Source organism: Aedes aegypti, chromosome 2, assembly GCF_002204515.2.
Source record: "Aedes aegypti strain LVP_AGWG chromosome 2, AaegL5.0 Primary Assembly, whole genome shotgun sequence".
NCBI lineage: Eukaryota > Metazoa > Arthropoda > Insecta > Diptera > Culicidae > Aedes > Aedes aegypti.
Window position 1 is genome coordinate 230,149,487 of NC_035108.1, and position 21,257 is coordinate 230,170,743.

The 21,257-nt window shown below is 38.5% G+C and overlaps 1 protein-coding gene across 5 annotated transcripts in view; it reads left to right on the top strand.

Moving 5' to 3' along the window:
* Nucleotides 1-20,401, top strand: part of LOC5569990 (inactivation-no-after-potential D protein) — a 298,943-nt gene extending 278,542 nt beyond the window's left edge. For 3 of the 5 annotated variants that reach the window (XM_021844306.1, XM_021844307.1, XM_021844312.1), the window contains 2 exons: nt 19,140-19,274; nt 20,086-20,314. In XM_021844306.1, the coding sequence (XP_021699998.1) occupies nt 19,140-19,274; nt 20,086-20,265 (315 nt within the window). In that variant the 3' untranslated portion in view covers nt 20,266-20,314. Of the gene's footprint in view, nt 1-19,139; nt 19,275-20,085 lie in introns of all 5 variants that reach the window. The other 2 variants (XM_021844309.1, XM_021844311.1) reach the window with 2 other exon arrangements.
* Nucleotides 20,402-21,257: the final 856 nt, after the last annotated feature.

Consider the following 21,257-nt stretch of genomic DNA (forward strand, 5'->3'; position numbering starts at 1 on the left):
AATCTCATTTTCAAAATTTTTGTTTCTTAATTGTGCAAAACGTTTCTTGATTTCTTTCTACAAATCCTGCCATATAATTTTCATAGCAGGATCGCGAATGCGTTGAAATTGCCTTCTCCTCACGTTTTCAAGACGGATCAAGAGTTTAAGATCATCGTCTATAATCACGGATTCAAATTTTACTTCACATTTTGGCTGTTGCTCCTGGCTTCAACAATGGAATTTGTTAAAGTTTCAAGAGCATTGTCAATATCAAGTTTAGTTTGTTAACATCAAGATTAGAGTCAACATACGTTTCATATATACAGTGCCGTAGCGTGCGGTTGGCCAGGTTGGCACCCGCCAAGGGCGCCAGCTTTCAGGGGGCGCCAAAAGCAGTAAACGCGCAGCTATTCAGTAAGAGTATAACGAGGATCGTACGTTCAAAACTCGCCGGTCGAGAAACATTTTGGGTTGGATTTAATACTATTCAATACTTGCAATGATTTGCAGATTACTTCACCCAAACATATAAAAACATAAAGATTCCTAATGCAATTCGAAGTTTAGGTGGAGCAGCTTAGAATATATATTAAATAAATCTTCAGAAATAAGCTACGCAAAACAGATATTTTGCGCACTAGCTTAAAATAAGAAAATTTGGATTGTTAATCAACTATGTCTTCTGCTAAATGCGTTTTAAAACGGTGATTTGGATTGACCATATTTGGATTGAGGTGATTCGCATTAAAACAGCAGGATTCCACAGAATAATTAGTAATATTGTAGTAAAACCTAATTGCTACTAGAAAATTTTGGTCAAAATTTCCAAACAGTCAAGGTTTTTGACAGAATTTAAGGGACGGTGTCATCACGTGGCTTTGGACGGTGTCTTAACTTGACGAATTTTCATAGAATCTCAAAAAAGATTCTGCATAAATCTATAAAACAATTCTCAAAAAACTCCTTGCTAGGTTATTGAAGAATTATTTGACTATAAAATAAAACAAAATAACAATGTAAGTTAAAAGCCGTTATACTAAATTTTATTCGTAACATGAGCAATAATTTCAATTGTTATTCTCACTCATTTATATGGATTTGATTCAACAAAAATATAAACGAAAACGAATTCTTGATAAAATTTCAAGGAAGTTTTTATTGAATCATAATATATTGTGTCAATTAATTCTATGCTACCTTTTTATAGAGATTTTAAAGGGATCTCTAGCAAAATCGACTTTGAATTGACCTGTTAATCTCTCTGAGAATGTTCTAAAAGAAGTTTTTTTTTTAAATTTTTAACATAATTTTTTCGAGCTACTTCGACACATATTCTTCAAATTGTTAAATAGTCAATGATGGAATAGTTAAAATATTCATTAAAACTATAAGCAGTTGTTCTCGCATTTTTTGATTACCAAAATATGGTTCATTCATTGTATTGATGGACTTTATTCGTAAATCTAAACAATTGTCTAGCAATTTTCTAAGAATAGGCACTACACTAAAATTTTAAAAAGATTGATAGCTCCCGGGAGGTTCTGCAGATTCATCTCTGTTCATATAAACAGAAAATGTTTTAGAAAATTCAATAACCTGCGAGCCATTAGACAATCCTCCTAATAATATAATTTAATATTTTTTTTTTTGACTTGACTTAATACAAAATTATATCCAATAGTTTAATGTTCCTATTCAAAGATTAAATAAATAGCGTTAGGATTTTTATGAACAATTTTAGCAGAAGTCTCGCTAGAATTTCGAAAATAATAATAATATAATGCAGTATAATGAAAAAAGAAAACTTAAAGGGGCGCTCAAATGTTAGTTCGCCAAGGGCGCCATGAGGCCACGCTACGGCTCTGCATATATATATTCCAGTCGGCTCGTAAATAATTGAAAGTGGAGCTGATAGGATTGAGAATCGCTTCATGGGATATTTGAAATGTAACAGGAACATGATCAGAATCAAAATCAGCATGAGTAATCAGTTGGCTACAAAGATGACTAGAGTCGGTTAAGACCAAATCAATCGTAGATGGATTTCTAGAAGAGGAAAAACATGTAGGGCTATCAGGGTATTGAATTGAGAAATATCCTGAAGAGCACTCATCAAATAAAATTCTGCCGTTGGAATTACTTTGAGAATTATTCCATGACCGATGTTTGGCATTAAAGTCACCAATGACAAAAATGTTTGACTTATTGCGAGTCAATTTTCGCAAGTCAGTTTTGAGAAAATGCTCTGGACCATTGAAAAGGCAAATAGGCAGCTATGAAAGTATATTTACCAAGTTGTGTTTCAACAGAAACACCTAAAGTTTCAAAATCTTTAGTTTCAAATGACGGAAACAGTTGATGTTTTATACGCCTATGAATGATGATTGCAACACCCCCACATGCCCCATCAACTCGATCATTACGATAAACAAAAAAGTTAGGATCTCTTTTGAATTTAGATCCAGGTTTCAAATACGTTTCAGTAATAACTGCTATATGCACGTTATTAGCTGTAAGAAAATTAAACAACTCGTCCTCTTTACCATTCAGAGAACGAGCATTCCATTTTCAATTATTTAAATTATTATTTGGATCCATTAGAAAAACGTAATCCAATGATAATTTGATTTGTAAATTTTACACCTACTTGGACTGCTTCAGTCATAGTGGTGGCTTTGAACATTGCATCAATCATTAGATTCAATTGTTCAGCTAGAAAATTAAAATCAGAGGCAGACATACCACTTGAAGTGGGTACATTTTAAGATTTCCCATTAGAATTTTCGGTAGACGAAGAGGCGAAGTAAGAGTTACCTGTGGCGGTAGGGTTTTTTTTTTCATTTGATTTGAAACAAGTAGAATGGGTACTCATAGTACGAATAGGGGAGGAGTTCAAATTACCTGCTACGATATCGGCAAAGGATTTACCGTGGGTAGATACATTCGAATTTGAATTGTGCTTCTTCTCATCAAGATGTTTGAGAAGAAGTTCGCGATCTTTAAGAGTTTCCGGCAAAACGCGACAGTCTCCTTTCTTTGCGATTTGGAAGGAAACCTTGATTCCCCTGATGGAGTTAAAGATCTCCTGCCTAAATCCCCCAAATTCGGAACAACTGACCACGATAGGCGACACTCTTTCCTTCCTCACTTGAATAAAAGAGCCTGGGCTAGAGGCTGCTTCGATTTGGTGTTCGGAAAATTTGTCTAGAGCATCGAACTGACTGCTCATTTTGATACAATTATTCATTTCACCCTTGGAAGAAAGTTCGCATTCCGGAGAAATGTCCTTTCTTCCATTCTTGCCACTTTTAGTGACAGTTTTAAATTCCACTTTTTTGGAAGGAAGTTGTGAATTCAGAGATGATACCATGTTTAGTTAATAAACGAAAGAAGACGTGACCTTCGAGAGGTTTTTTCCCAAGACAATGTACAAGAAGGATTACCACCGCAAGCTTTCGCCAGCGGGTCCAACGAAAAATCGAAGACACGGGTCCAAACAAGGATCGTAAAGGGATCAATAGTAGAAAAAAAATAGTACTGAAAAGTACTGTTTTAGTAGCACAGAAAAGTACCGTTTTAATTTTTAGCACTGAAAAGTACTGTTTTTGTAGCACTGAAAAGTACTGTTTTATTGCTTTAGGTAGTTTTTAAGAAAACTTCCAAGAGCAGAGAGAATTCGTGTACGTACATCACGAAGGTACGATGCGCACTGACAGTACAATTTCTATTTCAGCTTTGTGCACTAGCAGAAAACTTAAAATAAGAAGATTGACTTAGTACGTTCATTATTTCAGCAGATTAGTGCCTTTGAAATCGTGAGTAGGGGCACAAACCGGCCATTGTGCCTGCCATGTTTGGATTCCGAGATGTGTCACCTTAATGCTTCCAGTGTACGATTCATCATTTGAAGGAAGCACCACACTAGACAACGGACTAGCATGCAACGCCCAGTGGCACAGTCGGAAGACATTCTTCACGAAAAGTTTTCCGGCCTGCAGCGGGAATCGAACCCACACTCCTTAACACGATGCGACTAAATGCCTGGTGGAACTAACCGCACGGCTACGAAGCCCACATAGTAACTTACGCCAACACTAAATTAACGTCAAATCAAATACACACACTTCATTGATTCAGCTATCCACTTGTACCTATATCAATTATAACTTGGATAATTACCGCTATCCGAAAACATTCACATCCCTAGACTTCAAGTCATGCTCACAAATCTTACTTTGAACTTGTAAGGATTAGTGTAGTTGATAAGATGACCACCTCTCACTCAGGGGACCACGTATCAAGTTAGCCGACGTGCACTTTATTTTGATTGTTGCAATGTTGTTTTAGATCGATAAAGCAGCAGCGAATCTTTTCAGATATGTTGATAAAGCAGAACAAAATGCTGAGTAAACATTGCAACATATTATAAACTCAATTAAATTTACTTTGAGTCAACTAAATTATAGTTGAATTTTGAGGTTTGGCGTCAATAAAAAATATAGTTGTTAACAACTATACGGTATAGTTCATTTTAACAATATACTGTCTAATCAACTATATTTATTGTTGTGACCTCCGGAAATAGCGTTCTGGTAAATTATCCGAGGCGTATTACCTTTGCCAGTTCCACAAATCGAGTCGTTCCTCTAGTTTAAGAGTGGGTAGAATTCACGGGCTCAAAAGCTTTCACTGGGAGACTTTCTTCTAACAGTTAGTTACTGCAGCAACCACACACAGCTTTTCGAGCAGTTTTAATTTATTCACTCTATACACACTCTTTACACTTACACATTTTATTGGACAATTAACGCAACACTGTATTTTAACGTTTTTACACTATACATATATTCTACAAACTACTTCTTACAAATCGGTGACCGGGTGCGCTATACAATTAAACAACTAACAATCTAAAAATGGATGATGCGGCTTTTATATTATCACGATTGACGAAAAGAAACGGTCGCTTCGTAATCATTCGGACGTCGGCATTTTTCGGAAGCTTTCTAACTAGAATTCAGCCTAGGTTACACTTTTGCTTCTAGTACTTCAATCACCCTAATTCGCCTACCATAGCCTTTTTCGTCCAACATAGCCGGCCACCTAAATTTGATAGCTCAAATTTACCTTAACAGAACGCCATGATGGAAGATGATTTGCAAAGCATCAGTTTCATCAAATTAATGCAATTTTCGACGGTAATTATTAATTATTTCCTTATCTTTTTAGCATTTCAGGTTTCTGGTGAGTCGGCAAATGGTGGCTGGTCGAAAGGAAGTGGAAATATTCGGGAAATTGGTCGTTTATAAAGCCCGCTGGAAGTCTTCAATGTCACGACTCGTACCACATTATCCGCTCCGGGATGTATTTGTTCGATGCGTGCAAGAGGCCAAGACACAGAAGGTTTTCCGTCTTCCTGAACCAAAACGATTTGCCCGACGTGAATATCTGTTGGAGACGTTGATTTTTCGCGCTGACGGTTTAGTTCCGTAAGGTATTCTTTCCGCCATCGGTCCCAATGCTGCTGGATCAATTTCTGTAGCTGTTGGTAGTGAGTTAGCCTGTTGCTAGGAATATTGCTGTAGTTCGGTTCCGGGAGGCTGATAAGCGGCGAACCGATGATGAAATGGCCAGGAGTTAGAACATCCACTTCTGTAGGATCGCTGGACAGTGTTGTGAGAGGGCGGCTATTCATGTTAGCCTCGATTTGAGCGAGTACAGTGGCGTAATCTTCGAAGGAGAGCTGGGTACTACCCAGCGTTTTCGCCAATGACGTTTTGGCCGTTTTTACTGCTGCCTCCCATAAGCCACCGAACGAAGGTGCTCTTGGTGGAATGAAGTGCCATTGGATTTTATGCATGGTGCATTCTTTGAGGATGGCTTCTCTGGTGCGTTTTGCTTCAAACAAGCGATACAGCTCGGCTAGCGTGTTATTTGCACCTTGGAAATTTGTACCGTTATCCGAATGGATTTCGGCAGGCATGCCGTGATGTGCGATGAACCGTCGTAATGCTGCTATGAAGGCATCGGTGGAGAGGTCACACACCAGTTCAAGATGTACGGCCTTGGTTGCAAAACAAACAAAGACAGCAATGAACGCTTTTCGGGAAGCTGCTCGTCGATGCACAGGTTTGATGTAAACGGGGCCACAGTAATCTACTCCGACCACAGTGAAGGCTCTACTTGGGTTGGTACGAGGCTTTGGCAACTGGCCGACAGGTTGATTAACGGGGACAGGATTATGGCGGAAGCATTGCGGACACTTGCGACACACATAATTAGCGACAGTTTTTCCATTTATCGGCCAGTACTCTTGCTGCATCGTAGCGAGCGTCATGCGTGGACCGGAGTGCATACAGAGTTCGTGATAATGTCTTGTAATGAGGCGTGTGAGTGGGTGGATTTTTGGAAGAAGCATAGGGTGCTTGGTGCGAAAATTCTCTGAGGAGTGTTCAAGGCGCCCACCGAGCCGTATGATACCCTTCTCGTCGAGGAAAGGACCAAGCAATCTTAGTGATGATTTACTGGAAACAAATCGACTATGGGCTAGGTCCTTCAATTCTTGAGCGAACATTTCTTGTTGAGCGATCTTCGTTAGAGTTGTCTTGGCACTCTCCAGTTCTTCTACCGTGACGAATGAGTTAGGTTTGATATTTGGTTTGCGGCGACAGCGGTTCCCAAAGCGAAGGATCAAAGCAGTGATCCGAACTAATCGCCAGAAGGATGCATAACGGAAAAAAAGGAAGCAATGCTCTATTGGCTGTTGAGCTATGAGTGCGACCTTTCGACGTTCTAGCAGATCTTCAGGTGGTGTTTCTATCGGTCGTTCAGGCCATTTTTCTTCATTTTGTGCAAGCCAAGCCGGCCCATGGCGCCAAATATTGGTGATGATAAATTCCTGCGGTAGCATACCACGAGACACAAGGTCCGCCGGATTGTCGATCCCTTTTACATGTTTCCAACTATGGCCATGGGTTAATCGTTGAATCTCCGAAGTCCGATTTCCAATAAAGGTCTGCCAACTGTTGGGTGGTGCGCGAATCCAGTGGAGTGTGACCGTCGAATCTGACCAGAACCGACAAGGAATTCCCTCCATCCGCAGCGCTGCTGAAATCTTGGCATAGAGTTTTGCCCCCAGTAGTGCAGCACAGAGCTCCAGTCGCGGCAAGCTAAGCCGTTTGAGTGGGGCTACCCGTGATTTTGCCGAAATGAGCTCGATGTTAATTTTTCCTTCCTTATCGGTTGAACGTGCATAAACGCAAGCACCGTACCCAACTTCGGATGCATCACTGAAGACGTGAAATTGTACGGAGCTTGAATCGGATGCAAAGATAAATCGTGAAACCTTATAGCCTTCCAAAAGTGGCAGCTGTGCTGCAAAATCTTCCCATTTGTCAACAATGTCCTCTGGTATTGGATCGTCCCAGTCCACTGCAGCCAGCCATAGATGTTGCATCCGGATTTTTGCCCAAGCCACGACGGGTGAAACTAGTCCCAGAGGGTCGTACAGCTTGGCAATTGCAGAAAAGACCTTCCGCTTCGTCCAACCGCCGTCGATAGTGAATGGTTGTACCTCAATGCATAGTTGGTCTGATGCTGTTTCCCACCCCACTCCTAGCGTTTTGATTTTATGCTCCGATTCGAAGTGCAGGGTTTTTTCTCCTCCGAGTGATTCGATTGGTAGATTTTGCAGTACTTGCGGGTTGTTCGAGGACCATTTTCGAAGTTCGAGACCTCCTTCTGCTAGCAGAGCTTGAACTTCCCTTTGAAGCAGTGTGGCGTCTTCTAACGTATCCGCCCCTGATAAGAAATCATCCATGTAGAAATCTTCAAGTACGGCGTTGGCAGCTAATTTGTATTTCGAGCCCGAATCCAAAGCCACCTGTTTCAACACTCGAGTGGCGAGAAACGATGAAGGTGATAGACCATAAGTGACCGTTTGCAATTCATAGACTCGAATCGGCTCCGATGGATTGAATCGCCAGAGAATCCGTTGGAGTGGTTTGTCGTCGTCGTGGACCAAGATCTGCCGATACATTTTGGCGACATCTGCTACTAATGCAATGGCGTGTTTGCGGAATCGCAACATTAAATCCAGCAGTTCATCTTGAATCGTAGGTCCGGTCAACAAGGCTTCGTTCAGCGAATGATTCGTCGACGTTTTAGCAGATCCATCGAAAACTACTCGGACCTTCGTAGTGGAGCTAGCTTCTTTAAAGACCGGGTGGTGAGGAAGATAGCAGACTGTTTTGCCTTGATCCAAACGGGAATCGTCAGCCTCGCCGATGCATCGCATATGACCTAACTCGATATACTCCCTCATAAAGTTGCAATACTGGGCTTGCAGATTTGGATCGCGCTCCAACCGTCGCTCTGTTTGATAAAATCGATGTTGCGCTGTCTGCTTCGATTCGCCGATCATGCTATTGAAATCCATGCGTTTGGGATATTGCACGACGTATCTGCCTGTGTCGTCACGAGAAACTGTGTTGGCAAAATGCGCCTCACAATCTTCTTCTTCCTGAGACCGTGTGGATTTTATCGTTAGTTCTTCCACCACCCAAAACCTTTCAATTGCCTTGTCTAGTGGTTCCATTATAGCGACGTGACAACTGACTCGTGATTGTTCCTCAGTGCATTTAGTCTCACCGGCTGCCACCCATCCGAATACCGTATTGACAAATACTGGAAGCGTATCGTCGACCTTACGAACCTGCAGCCGGCCACCGTCGCGTATATGAAATTCATAAAAATATTGTGCGCCTAAAACCAGATCTATCGGACCGGAGACATTGAATTCAGGATCAGCAAGAGCCATATTGGATGGGATTTTCCAACGAGCTATCGAAATCGATACAGAAGGTTGATCGTCAGTGATCTGTTCCAAGACCAGAAAATCCATGGGCGTTGAAAAGTTCTGCACACGAGAGGTGATAGTGGTAGAGACTGTATAAGCTGTGCGACTCCGTGATCGTCCGATCCCAGTAATTTCCACTTTTTTGTCTCGCCGTGGCAACTGAAGCAGTTCGCAAAGATTTTCAGACATAAGATTAGCTTGAGACCCAGAATCCAGAAGCGCCCTTGCGTGATGTGTCCTTCCATGAGCGTCCTTGACATTCAACAATACGGTAAGAAGAAACAGGTGTGACCTTGGCTGCTCCATCGCCACGTGAGAAGAAAGTAAAGCCATCGAACTAGAAATCGAGTCACCAGAGTTCGAGACACCGTCGATAATCGTTGGAGCAGAAATGTTCGCATTTTCATCCGCAACTGGAGTGGGGTTGGGAGTAGAAGTTGAACCTGACCCAGGGAACCCGGGATGCAACAAAGAATGATGCTTCTTCGAACACGTTTTGCATCGAAATTTTGAAGGACAATCTCGTGCTAAATGGTTCCGGCCCATACAGTTGCTGCAGAGTCGTTTGGAGTTTGTAAGTTGGAGACGTTTGTCTACAGGAAGCTTGGCAAAGGTTGGGCACCGTGTTATCCAGTGTTTTTCACTACACGCGAAGCAATTAGGTGGTGATGATGAAACTTCAGTCGCCGAGTTGACTGAAACCTTCGTGGGACGAACCTTACTGACACTGGAAGACGTCGTTGTTGAAAAGATGTGTTGATCGACCGAAACCGCATCCAACACCCTGGTTTGCCTTTTTAGAAATTCGACCAATAACCCAAACGAGGGTTCCTTGTCTGGCATGACAGTTTCCTCCCACCGTTTTTGAGTAACTTCGTCCAACTTTGAGACCATCAAGTGGACTAGCATCACACCCCAACCATTCGTCTTTTCTCCTAATTGATCCAAAATCTTTGTGTTACGCTCGAAACAATCGATAAGCTCATGCAAGACCGCCGCTGATTCCTTTTTCATTTTAGGGTACTCGAAAAGAGCATTCAGGTGACGTTTCTTGAGGAGGTAGTTGTTGGAGAACCGCTCGACCAAAACATCCCAAGCAACCCTATAATTGGCCTCAGTCATCGAATAAGGATCGATCAATTTCAGAGCATCACCCCTCAAAGATGCACGCAAGTAGTGAAACTTCTGTATGTCGGTTAGTTCAGCCGAGGAGTCGATTAACGCTACGTAGGTGTCACGGAATGGAAGCCAGTTTTGGTAGTTGCCGTCAAATTCTGGCAAGCTAATTTGAGGAAGTCGTACGGACGCTTGAACATTAGGTATTGGATTTGTGTGTGCAATGGAAGTGCTTGGTGTCGCATGCATTTGTAATTTTCTCGCCAATCCTGCCCTTACCTCAAAATATTTCTCTTCGAATTCAGCCCGCAACTGTTTGTGCTCCGGTATACTGTCTTCGTTGTCTTCCATGCCTTCGAGATCATTCTGGAGGTCCTCAAATTCTTCCCATTTTTGCTCGAGTTTCTCAAGACGAATTTTTACTGCCTGCTCATCGAACTCCTTTGTGCTTTTCAGGAAGTGTGCGACCCGCTGTAGAAATTCGATGATACTGTCCCGATTGCGTACGAGACCCTTGTACTTCCTCAACGTCGACATGTTGATTACTCCGACCAGATGTAGAGAAAGCAAGTTACACCAGTGAGCAACTGTAAAAAATACGCCCAGCGAAGCACCTTCCAGACAAGAATGTAATTTGATGGACAGGAACTCACCTGGTGAGCCTGTCAAACAGGCCTTGTATCAAATCGTTACTCCGACCAGATGTAGCAACTGTAAAAAATATGCCCAGCGAAGCACCTTCCAGATAAGAATGTAATTTGATGGACAGGAACTCACCTGGTGAGCCTGTCAAATCAGGCCTTGTATTAAATCGTGGTCTCTGGAGTGCGCAGCGACAGTGTAAGGCGTATGCGTATAGAATCTTCCTCAAAGAACCCTCATCAACGGTTCAGAGTCAGCCAGATGTAATAAAGCGATGATGGATGACGTCACACAGTCGTGTCCAAGCGTGAATGCACTGTTCTGTTAAACAACACCAAGAGAAGCACCTTCCAACGGATAATTGTGATGCTTAGACAGAGACTCACCTGTTGAGCCTGTCTAACAGGCCTTTTATTCAATTACCGTTGGTCCACCTTTGTCTCCCGTGTGTGTAGCGAAGTATTGGCCTTTGCGCGCTTTAGCCGGTCCAAACCCTTCCGAGTCCAACGTTTTTCCGAGTTGGAAGGGGGAATATTGAAAAATCCGGCCACCGTAGACTCCGTCGAAGTAGTTAGATAGATAGAACCAAGAAATGACCAGGTAGGGATGAAAACGAAATAAAGAATAGTTGGACAGGTCCTCACCTTGTAGGCCTGTCTCACAAGCCTTGAATAAATTCTCAATCCCTTTATGAATCCGATTATAAGATTGCCCTTATGGTTGCGTTGAATAGTCCATGCGCATGAAATTCGTGATGGCAGCGCCCAGTGGATTCACGAGTACGATGACCGTTATGGCGCGCTTTCCTTTTTGTTGAGTAGGAATGGCGCCAATCCAATTGTCCGTCGACTCAATGGCGTCGGTGTGTTCCAGAGAAACGCTATCCTGGTCACGGCACCAATGTTGTGACCTCCGGAAATAGCGTTCTGGTAAATTATCCGAGGCGTATTACCTTTGCCAGTTCCACAAATCGAGTCGTTCCTCTAGTTTAAGAGTGGGTAGAATTCACGGGCTCAAAAGCTTTCACTGGGAGACTTTCTTCTAACAGTTAGTTACTGCAGCAACCACACACAGCTTTTCGAGCAGTTTTAATTTATTCACTCTATACACACTCTTTACACTTACACATTTTATTGGACAATTAACGCAACACTGTATTTTAACGTTTTTACACTATACATATATTCTACAAACTACTTCTTACAAATCGGTGACCGGGTGCGCTATACAATTAAACAACTAACAATCTAAAAATGGATGATGCGGCTTTTATATTATCACGATTGACGAAAAGAAACGGTCGCTTCGTAATCATTCGGACGTCGGCATTTTTCGGAAGCTTTCTAACTAGAATTCAGCCTAGGTTACACTTTTGCTTCTAGTACTTCAATCACCCTAATTCGCCTACCATAGCCTTTTTCGTCCAACATTTATAGTTATCTCTAGATTAACCTTAGAATATAGTTAACCTGACCGGAAAAATGATTACGAACACTATATTTTGTTCTCCGTGTATACAGTTATGCTGTCATACAAGATTACGTAACCTCATTAAACGCATTCGAATCTGTAATAAAAAAGTAAGACGGTCGAGCACGTTCGCACTCGCTCATTACGTTTTGTGGGATATGGAAGAACAATTTTTATAATGAAATGGCTTTCTTCTATCACGAACCCCCATTTCATGATCTAAGGATATATGTATTCATTCCGAATTATATTGTATTTTATCTATGAGACTCTTTTATTCATATGGAGCGAGAAGAAATGTCGATCAATTTCTCTCCCCTGAAATCTTTTCAATGCACTAGGGCCTCGTTTTGTGAGTTAAGTTCTGTTGTTTCCTCAACGAGAAAGAATGGTGATCAAATTCTTTCTATCGATGTTTCATTTGACGAGGAAAGGAAATCATTGTTGTTCAATCGCCGAAGAGAATTCTTTCTATTCGTAATAACTGGGCGAATGGTAATGGTTAACACTCACAATGGCTTCGTTTATAAGGAACTTTTAACCTACCTTATCACATCAGCAGCTTTTGCACAGCACACCAACGCGCCAGGCATGTAGCACACCTTCCTAGTTGTGGGTTCGAATCCTGATGCCAACCAAAAAATCATTGATATGGCAAAGAGAACCTTTGAAAGGTAGCCAATGAACTCATTATTTTGTTTACTTTTAACGCATGCCCTAAATATACATTATTTTAAGCTAATATACATCATGAACCCCTAAAATACAACCATAAATGCTTTAGTAGAGCTTGTACATTAAAACTGCTTTACCAAGTATTGCATTAATTTTGTTGTTGTAGGGCCCTTTCCCACTTTAATTATGCTTTATAAAGCTCTTAAAGATTATGTCACTTTAAAACAAAATCTGATAGCACACTATAGAGCAAACATAAAGTATTCATATATAGCTTCGTGGTTACTTGGGTACACGCTTAGATCAGTCTACCCAAATATGGGTAAAGTATACCCATAATCACCGAAAAGTGCACACACTCATTCTATGGGTAAATGAGCTTTACTCATAAATTGGTAAAGCCACTCTACCCATAAATGGGTAATTTGATTTTATTTGCAAATTCGTGATTTTCCCTCTTTGAGAGCTAGAATATTTTTTGAATATGGGTTTGTGGTTTATAATAAACTCGCATGGATGCTAAATGCATGATTTGCGGAGATTTTTCTCATACTTAGGACGTCTGTCCTGTGAAGGATGATACCACTAAGTTTGAATGCGCAAATTGCAAGATCCCTTATAAGTCTAACTTGTGGGCTTGCCCTTCGCGTAGGTGAGTCGTCGAGGCTCGTACCAGGCAGATGAACGGTAATGATCGTAACAATGACGGTCGTTTCCAGAATTCCCTTGGTAGAGTATCGAACAATGCTCATTTTTCAGTTAACGAACGCTTGATTAAAAGTCATACCCATCAGGAAGATTATTATCAAGCTCATTCACAAACAATTTTTTTTCCGTCGGGTAGCCGTTCGAATCTTTCAATTTCGAATGTATCTACCCACAGAAAATCCTTTGCCGATATCGTAGCAGGTAGTTTGAACTCCTCCCCTTTTCATACTATGAGTAACCGTTCTAATTGTTTCAAACTAAATGGTAAAAAACCATACCGCCACAGGAAACTTCTACTCCGCCTCTTCGTCTACCAAAAATTCTAACGGAAAATCATCAGATAATGTACCCACTTCAAGTGATGTGTTTCCCTCTGATTTTATTTTTTCTAACTGAACAATTGAATCTAATGATTGATGCAATGTTCAAAGCCACCACTATGACTGAAGCAGTCCAAGTTGGTGTAAAATTTACTAATCAAATGATTCTTTGATTACGATTTTCTAATGGATCCAATAAATAATTTAAATATTTTACATTGGAATGTTTGTTCTTTGAATATCAAATAGGACGAGCTGTTTAATTTTCTTACAGCTAATAACGTGCATATAGCAGTTATTACTGAAACGTATTTGAAACCTGGATCTAAATTCAAAAGAGATCCTAACTTTTTTGTTTATCGTAATGATCGACTTGATGGGGCATGTGGGGGTGTTGCAATCATCATTCATAGGCGTATAAAACATCAACTGTTTCCGTCATTTGAAACTAAAGATTTTGAAACTTTAGGTGTTTCTGTTGAAATAAGTCAATAAGTCATTTTTTTTTCCTTTTCATTGTCATTCATTTTTATCATTGGTGACTTTAATACCAAATATCGGTCTTGGAATAATTCACAAAGTAATACCAACGGCAAAATTTTATTTGATGAGTGCTCTTCGGGATATTTCTCAATTCAATACCCTGATAGCCCTACATGTTTTTCCTCTTCTGGAAACCCTTCTACGACTCTAGTCACCTTTGTAGCCAACTGATTACTCATGCTAATTTTGATTCTGATCATGTCCCTGTTGCATTTCAAATATTCCATGAAGCGATTTTCAATCCTATCAGCTCCACTTTCAATTATTTTCGAGTCAACCGGAATACATATGAAACATATATTGACTCTAATCTTGATATTAACATTTTTTTACCACCAAAACTTGATATTGACAATGCTCTTGAGACTTTAACAATTTCCATTTTTGAAGCCAGGAGCATTGCAAAATTTGAATTCGTGATTATAGACGATGATCTTAAACTCTTGATCCGTCTTAGAATCGTGAGGAAAATTATATGACAGGATTTGCAGAAACAAATTGAAAAACGATTTTCACAATTAAGAAACAAATTTTTTTTTAAATAAAATTTCTCAATTGGATCCTGGCTAAAATTTAGAAATTATCAAAACTTTTGAAAAAACAAACCTCAGAAGCCAATACCGGCATTGAAAGAGGAAAACAAATAATTACTAATTGCGAAAAAGCTCAAATTTTCTACATCTTCATCAAGAAACTTCCAGAAAGTAGCTTATGTTTCGTAGTTGAAATATTAAAAAAAAATCAGTTGGCAAATTTTTCTGACAAATAGACTAATTAATTTTCCAACATACATTGTTAGAAAATTCAAAGTTATCTGTCAAATCGTACACTTCAGGTTTATTATCAGAACTCCAGGTCTGAAAGACTTCCTGTCAGAGAGTTCCTCAAGGCAGAATTTTGGGACCAATATTATACAATATTTTCATATCTGACTTACCTGAGTTACCTCAGGGATGTCAAAAATCCTTGTTTGCGGATGACACAGGCCTCTCCGCCAAAGGACAGAGCTTGAATGTCAGCTGTAGTCGATTGCAAAAAAGTTTGGATATTTTTTCTTCATACTTAAGATTTCTCCTAATGCTTCCAAAACTCAACTAATAATATTCCCACATAAACCAAAAGCTCTTTATTTGAAACCCTCAAGTAGACATGTCACGTTGAGAGGGGTTCCAATAAATTGGTCAGATGAAGTTACCTATCTAGGGCTCATGCTAGATAAGAATTTAACTTTCAAACATCACATTGAGGGCATTCAAGCTAAATGTAACAGATATGTGAAATGTCTCTATCCTCTTATCGATAGAAATTCGAAACTTTGTCTTAAGAACAAGCTTTTGATATTCAAACAAATTTTCAGGCCAGCCATGTTGTATGCTGTACCAATATGGAGTAGCTGTTGTAATACCAGGAAGAAAGCTCTGCAGTGGATTCAAAATAAAATTTTGAAAATGATTCTGAAGCTGCCTCCCTTGTATAGTACCAATGAGTTACATAGAATATCCAATGTTGAAACATTGGAACAAATAAATAATAAAATAATTAATTATTCCAGGCAAAAATAGTTACAATCTTCTATTGCCACGATTAATGCGTTATATATTTAGGTTATGTTTGGTTAAGTAAATTGAAAGCGTTTTTTTTTCTCTTATAAGCAGGTGAAATCAACTCACCCGTAAAAAAAATCTGAACTGCTACGACAAATGAAATGTAATATGTTGTTAACAAAATGTTAATGAAATCTTGAATTTGTTTTACAAAATTAGAATGATAGTGTTGTCTAACACAGAACACCTCGGTATAAGAAATGAAAGTAATGTTTGGAATAATATTAATAAAGAAATTAAAACAAAAGGAAGAACGTTGAAGGCAGTGCACAGTAGTCCGAATCAACAATTTGGCAGGAAAAAAGTGTTTTCTCTGTTCTCGTCGACTTTAGACATTTGATGACTTCAGAGAAGATATTCGTAATTGAGTTTTGAATCTTCTTAAAAAAGTTGAATAAGGTGGCCCTTATTTAAGTTTTAATTTTGATTTGAACTTTTTTGTTTGATGAAATTTGAGTCTGTGCTTTTCTGCAAACTTTAAGAAAATGTTATTTTTAACGACTTTTTGAAGACATTTTTGATCTAACTCTTCTAAGTAAATTGATTCTGAAAGTGTTAACTAAGGGAGTTAGAGCAAAATAACCCCAGTTATTTTATTTATACATTTTCGCTGAACATCGCAAGTTTGTAATTCTTGTAATTTTGAAGCTATAAGCAAATATAGGTGAAAAACTATGAAATTTTCAGATACCCATAACTCATGGGGTTGGTTTGATAACATTTTTCTTAAGACGGAATTCGATAGGCCATACAATAGGCAACCTTTGCTGCATAAACTATGAGAACGTAATTTTTGTAAATTGAGAAAATCCACTTCAAAAATACACTTAAAAACTCGAAACTTGTCTGTAACTCACAAGATTTTAAAGTCACGGCGTGCTGCCTTCAGCAAAGTTGTAGTTTACTATTAGTTAATACAACATTATTCAAGTAGTAGCAATATAATTGTACTTTTATTCTACCAATAATTTTGCAACCCATCATACTTTTTGATAACCTAGGCTTCTTCAATGATGTTAGATTATTCCACCATTTCCACAGTTCTGTACCCCAGGACACTATTGTATGTATTCGGTCACAAGAATTGCAGCCATAATGACGAAAAATTTCTTTAGTTGCTTTGGCACTATTTTACATTTTGAATTATATGTGAATTATACACCTGAATAAAATAAAATAATAATTCCGTAATACCACAAAAAGTTTATAACAACAAGTAGGTATATCAAAGCGATTAGTGATTAACTAACTTAACGTTTCATAGTAATAAATATACATCTAAATCGTATCATTATTTCTAGATATTTTCTTTCATATTTGTCTAAGAATGATGTATGAGAAAGTTGTAGATCTAGGTAAATTCTACAACTTTGCTCAAGGCAGTACACCGTTAACTTTAAAATCTTGTGAGTTACATGCGATTTTTTAAATGTATTTTCGAAGTGATTTTTCTCAATTTACAAAAACTACGTTCTCACAGTTTGAATGCCGCTTAAAGAAAAAAAAATATCAAACCAACTCCGTGAGTTATGGACTTCTAAAGATTTCATAGTTTTTGAGTTAAATTTGCTTATAACTTGAATTTGTTTATCGGCATATCGGTCTATTTTGCTCGAAGTAAGAGGGAGCATGGAGAAGAAAGCATTCTAGTATAGCCCATTGCACGGTGACGTCATCAGAAAATCGGTCTCTTTTCCTCCTTCGGGAAATCTGAAAGTTGTTTTCAAGTTTTGTTGAAGAGCGAAAGAGAGAGAATTTCGCCGTGAAATGCATAATTCATTGCTTTCAGGTCGATACGTTTGTATGTAAAATAATAAGAAACGGCTAAATAAAAAAAAAAGAAAAACGCATTTCATATAGAATGATCATGTGTGTGGCTTATCGGGGAGAAATACGCATGATATGGGCAAACCATCCATGACTGTGCAATGATTCCCCAAAAATATAAGCCATCGATCGATAGAACCTACTTGATCGCCAAACAGTATTAAAGTGCTTGAAACCTCCTTCCTTTTGGCTGTCTTGGTAGTGTCATTCTCAAAACACACCAAGCCGTTCCCATAGGGGACGTTAGCCTCAAGGAAGGACGTTTCAAGTAATACTGTTATGAAATATGAATGGTATGCCCTCTTCAACATCTAATCCAATTTCTCTCGCCGTTCCCTTGTGGTACCTATCCATCTAACATTCATTGCTTTCTTCTCCATGCTCCCTCTTACTTCGAGCAAAATAGACCGATATGCCAATAAACAAATTCAAAATATAATTATCACGGTCGATACCTTTGTATGTCAAATAATTTGCTTATAACATCAAAATCACAAGAATTACAAACTTGCAATGTTTAACAAAAATGTGTATCATTATTTCCTCTGCAACTCTTCTGAAGATCACATCCACGTAAAACTGAAAATAAAAATAGTTAGACCAAAATAACTGATTTTTCGAGTCCACCCAAGTTAAAACTTTCAAAATCAATTTCTTCTTCTTCTTCTTCTTCTTCTTCTTCTTATTCTTCTTCTTCTTGGCATTAACGTCCTCACTGGGACAGAGCCTGCTTCTCAGCTTAGTATTTTATGAGCACTTCCACAGTTATTAACTGAGAGCTTTCTTTGCCAAAGTTGCCATTTTCGCATTCGTATATCGTGTGGCAGGTATGATAATACTCTATGCCCAGGGAAGTCAAGGAAATTTCCATTACGAAAAGATCCTGGACTGACCGGGAATCGAACCCAGACACCTTCAGCATGGCTTCAAAATCAATTTACTTAGCTCAAATGAAGAATTAGATCAAAAGTGTCGTCGATAAAGTTGTTCAAAATAACATTTTAAAATAACAATTCAGTTTGCAGAAGAGCGCAGCCACAAATTTCATAAAAAAAAGTTTGAGGCAAAATTTGAACTTAAATAAGGGCCACCCTATCCAACTTTTTTCTTAGAAGATGCAAAACTTAATTACGAATATCTTCTCTGAAGACATCGAACGTACAAAATCGACGAGAACAGAGAACTAAATGTCGATTCGGACCATTGTTCATTGGGGAAAGAAAAGAAACTTGTTTATAAAAATTTAAATTTTAGATCATGAATTTTTCAATCTTGAAAATAGGGCAGATTTTGACAAGAATAACCGAAATAACAGATCACAAAAATGAACAACATAACAACTGTTGCACTTATCTAAACTTAAAAATTAAATAAGGGGTTTTTATTGAATTACAGGTGCGCTTAGTTGTGTTTAGACCAAATTCAGCCGAAACGGAGACAATTGAAGTTGAATTATTCAAAAAGCCTGGAAAACTTTTAGGTGTTGGATTTAGAGCGAATCATCCACATGGAATTATAGTAACTGATATGGTAAGCATAAATATTTATATAAATAAGTAAAATTAGTCATTTCAAGTCATCAACAACAACTCATTCAAATATGTCATTATGTGACTTCTCCATCTGTTCAACTTTTCAATCATGATCTAATAAAAGGAGGTAATACTTCAGTACCGGACACCTAAGCTGCCTAATTTATATTATCATAAGTTTATTCGGTATAACCTTCCTAAGGTGTTCAAAAAACTTTACATTTAACTGCATATTACACAAATAGTTGATTGGCCAATTATGATAACGCATATTGTTGAAACGTTAACCCTGCGTATATATTGCGTATTGACGACTAAGAGTGAGCTTAAATTTTGCAAAATCTATTTCGAAAACTCAAAATTGGCGTTTGACAGACAACTTGAATTGTGATGAAAATGTAGGAAACATGTTTTTTATATGAATCTTGACCATTTTTCAACAATTAGGCGACAGCAAGCTAGAATAAGCTACTTCAATTTCTAAATTTTGAGAAACATTACCCAATTACATTCGTCAATATTGTTTTTGTTTTTATATAAGTATGATAATGTAAATCGTGCAGATGGAATTATTTATCGTGGTAAGCGATAGGCGGGATGTTCCAAATATAGTTTTAGACTAAAATGCGACGGAGCTCAGACGTCAAAGTCGATTTTACATTCGATTGCTCTTTAGTTGGGATTTTTCCCAACCATCTAGTCATTCCATGAAGCGATTCTCCATTATACTTAATTTGGTTTAAAATTTTCATTAACAAGCTCATTGATTTATTAAAATAATTAATATCTATCAATCTTCTAATTCTCAGTTACCAGGAGGTTTAGCCGAGTCGGATGGAAGGATTCAGAAAGGTGATATAATTACTAACTTCAATACGGAAAAGATCAGCAATATGTCATACGATGACTGTTCACTTTTGTTCAAAACTGCCCAAGGAAAAATCACACTATCGATTGTAAGACCTAAACCAAATAAACGTTTATTGTAAAATCATTTTTAGAGTATCAATAAATCATACATACATAAGATAATATGGATAGATTGGATTTTTGGCTGAGGGTTTATTCGGTTTTTGATGTTGATGTATGTTCTGTTAGAAAATTAATAAATTTGATAGTTTTAAATGAATGGGATTTATATTGTTATGAAAGAACATAGAACCATTTTCCAAACTGTGCAACCTTTAGGGTCGCAAATCACTGCTAAGTGAGTTATTCACGATTTTATGATTTTCAACTTGGTCATCTTTGAAACCTCATATCTAATTAACTACGCGTCATACATTTAATCTCAGCGCATGAATCGAAAGCTTATAATCTAATCTATCTTAGTTTCTTGGAAGTCAATTTTGTTGAAAATGAGTCAAAGGCTCAAATTACGAAAAGTTTGCGAAAAGTGACGGAAAAATCAGCAGTTTTCGACGTATTTTCATGAATTTTATTGAAATTATCGTAGCTAATATATGCATTAACTTATTAGCTACCACAGTGTCTTTGAGAGCAAAAGTGTATCTCTTGTAGATTCATCACAATATCATGTTGAAAGTTGAAAGTGTGAATGAAGTGCTTGGAGACGACAGATGTCGGTCGTGCCGAAGCGAAGGGGAAATAAAATCGCTTCGCAACATGCGCCATTTTGTCTTCGCTGCGGCGTTTGGTTTGCAAACAGTCGCATAAATAGATTTAGTGCGGTCGCCGCACGACCATCGCAGTAGCGAAAGAGTGTTCATAAAGACTGATCCTTTTAAATTCCACTCACCAGTAGCTGAGCTACGGTGCAGAGCAGATGGGGGGTGCGCTTGCGCGTGTAGCGACCCGGTCAACCATCCTATGCGCTACTTTAAATATCTTTATCCAATAATATAGATTTCTGTCGTTTTTACTTTACTGTTAATTCTGTTACGTATATTTATGTATCTTCATCGATCCATAAAACTTCATAAGTAACTTCCTTTATCAAGCATACGATATAAATCTTCAA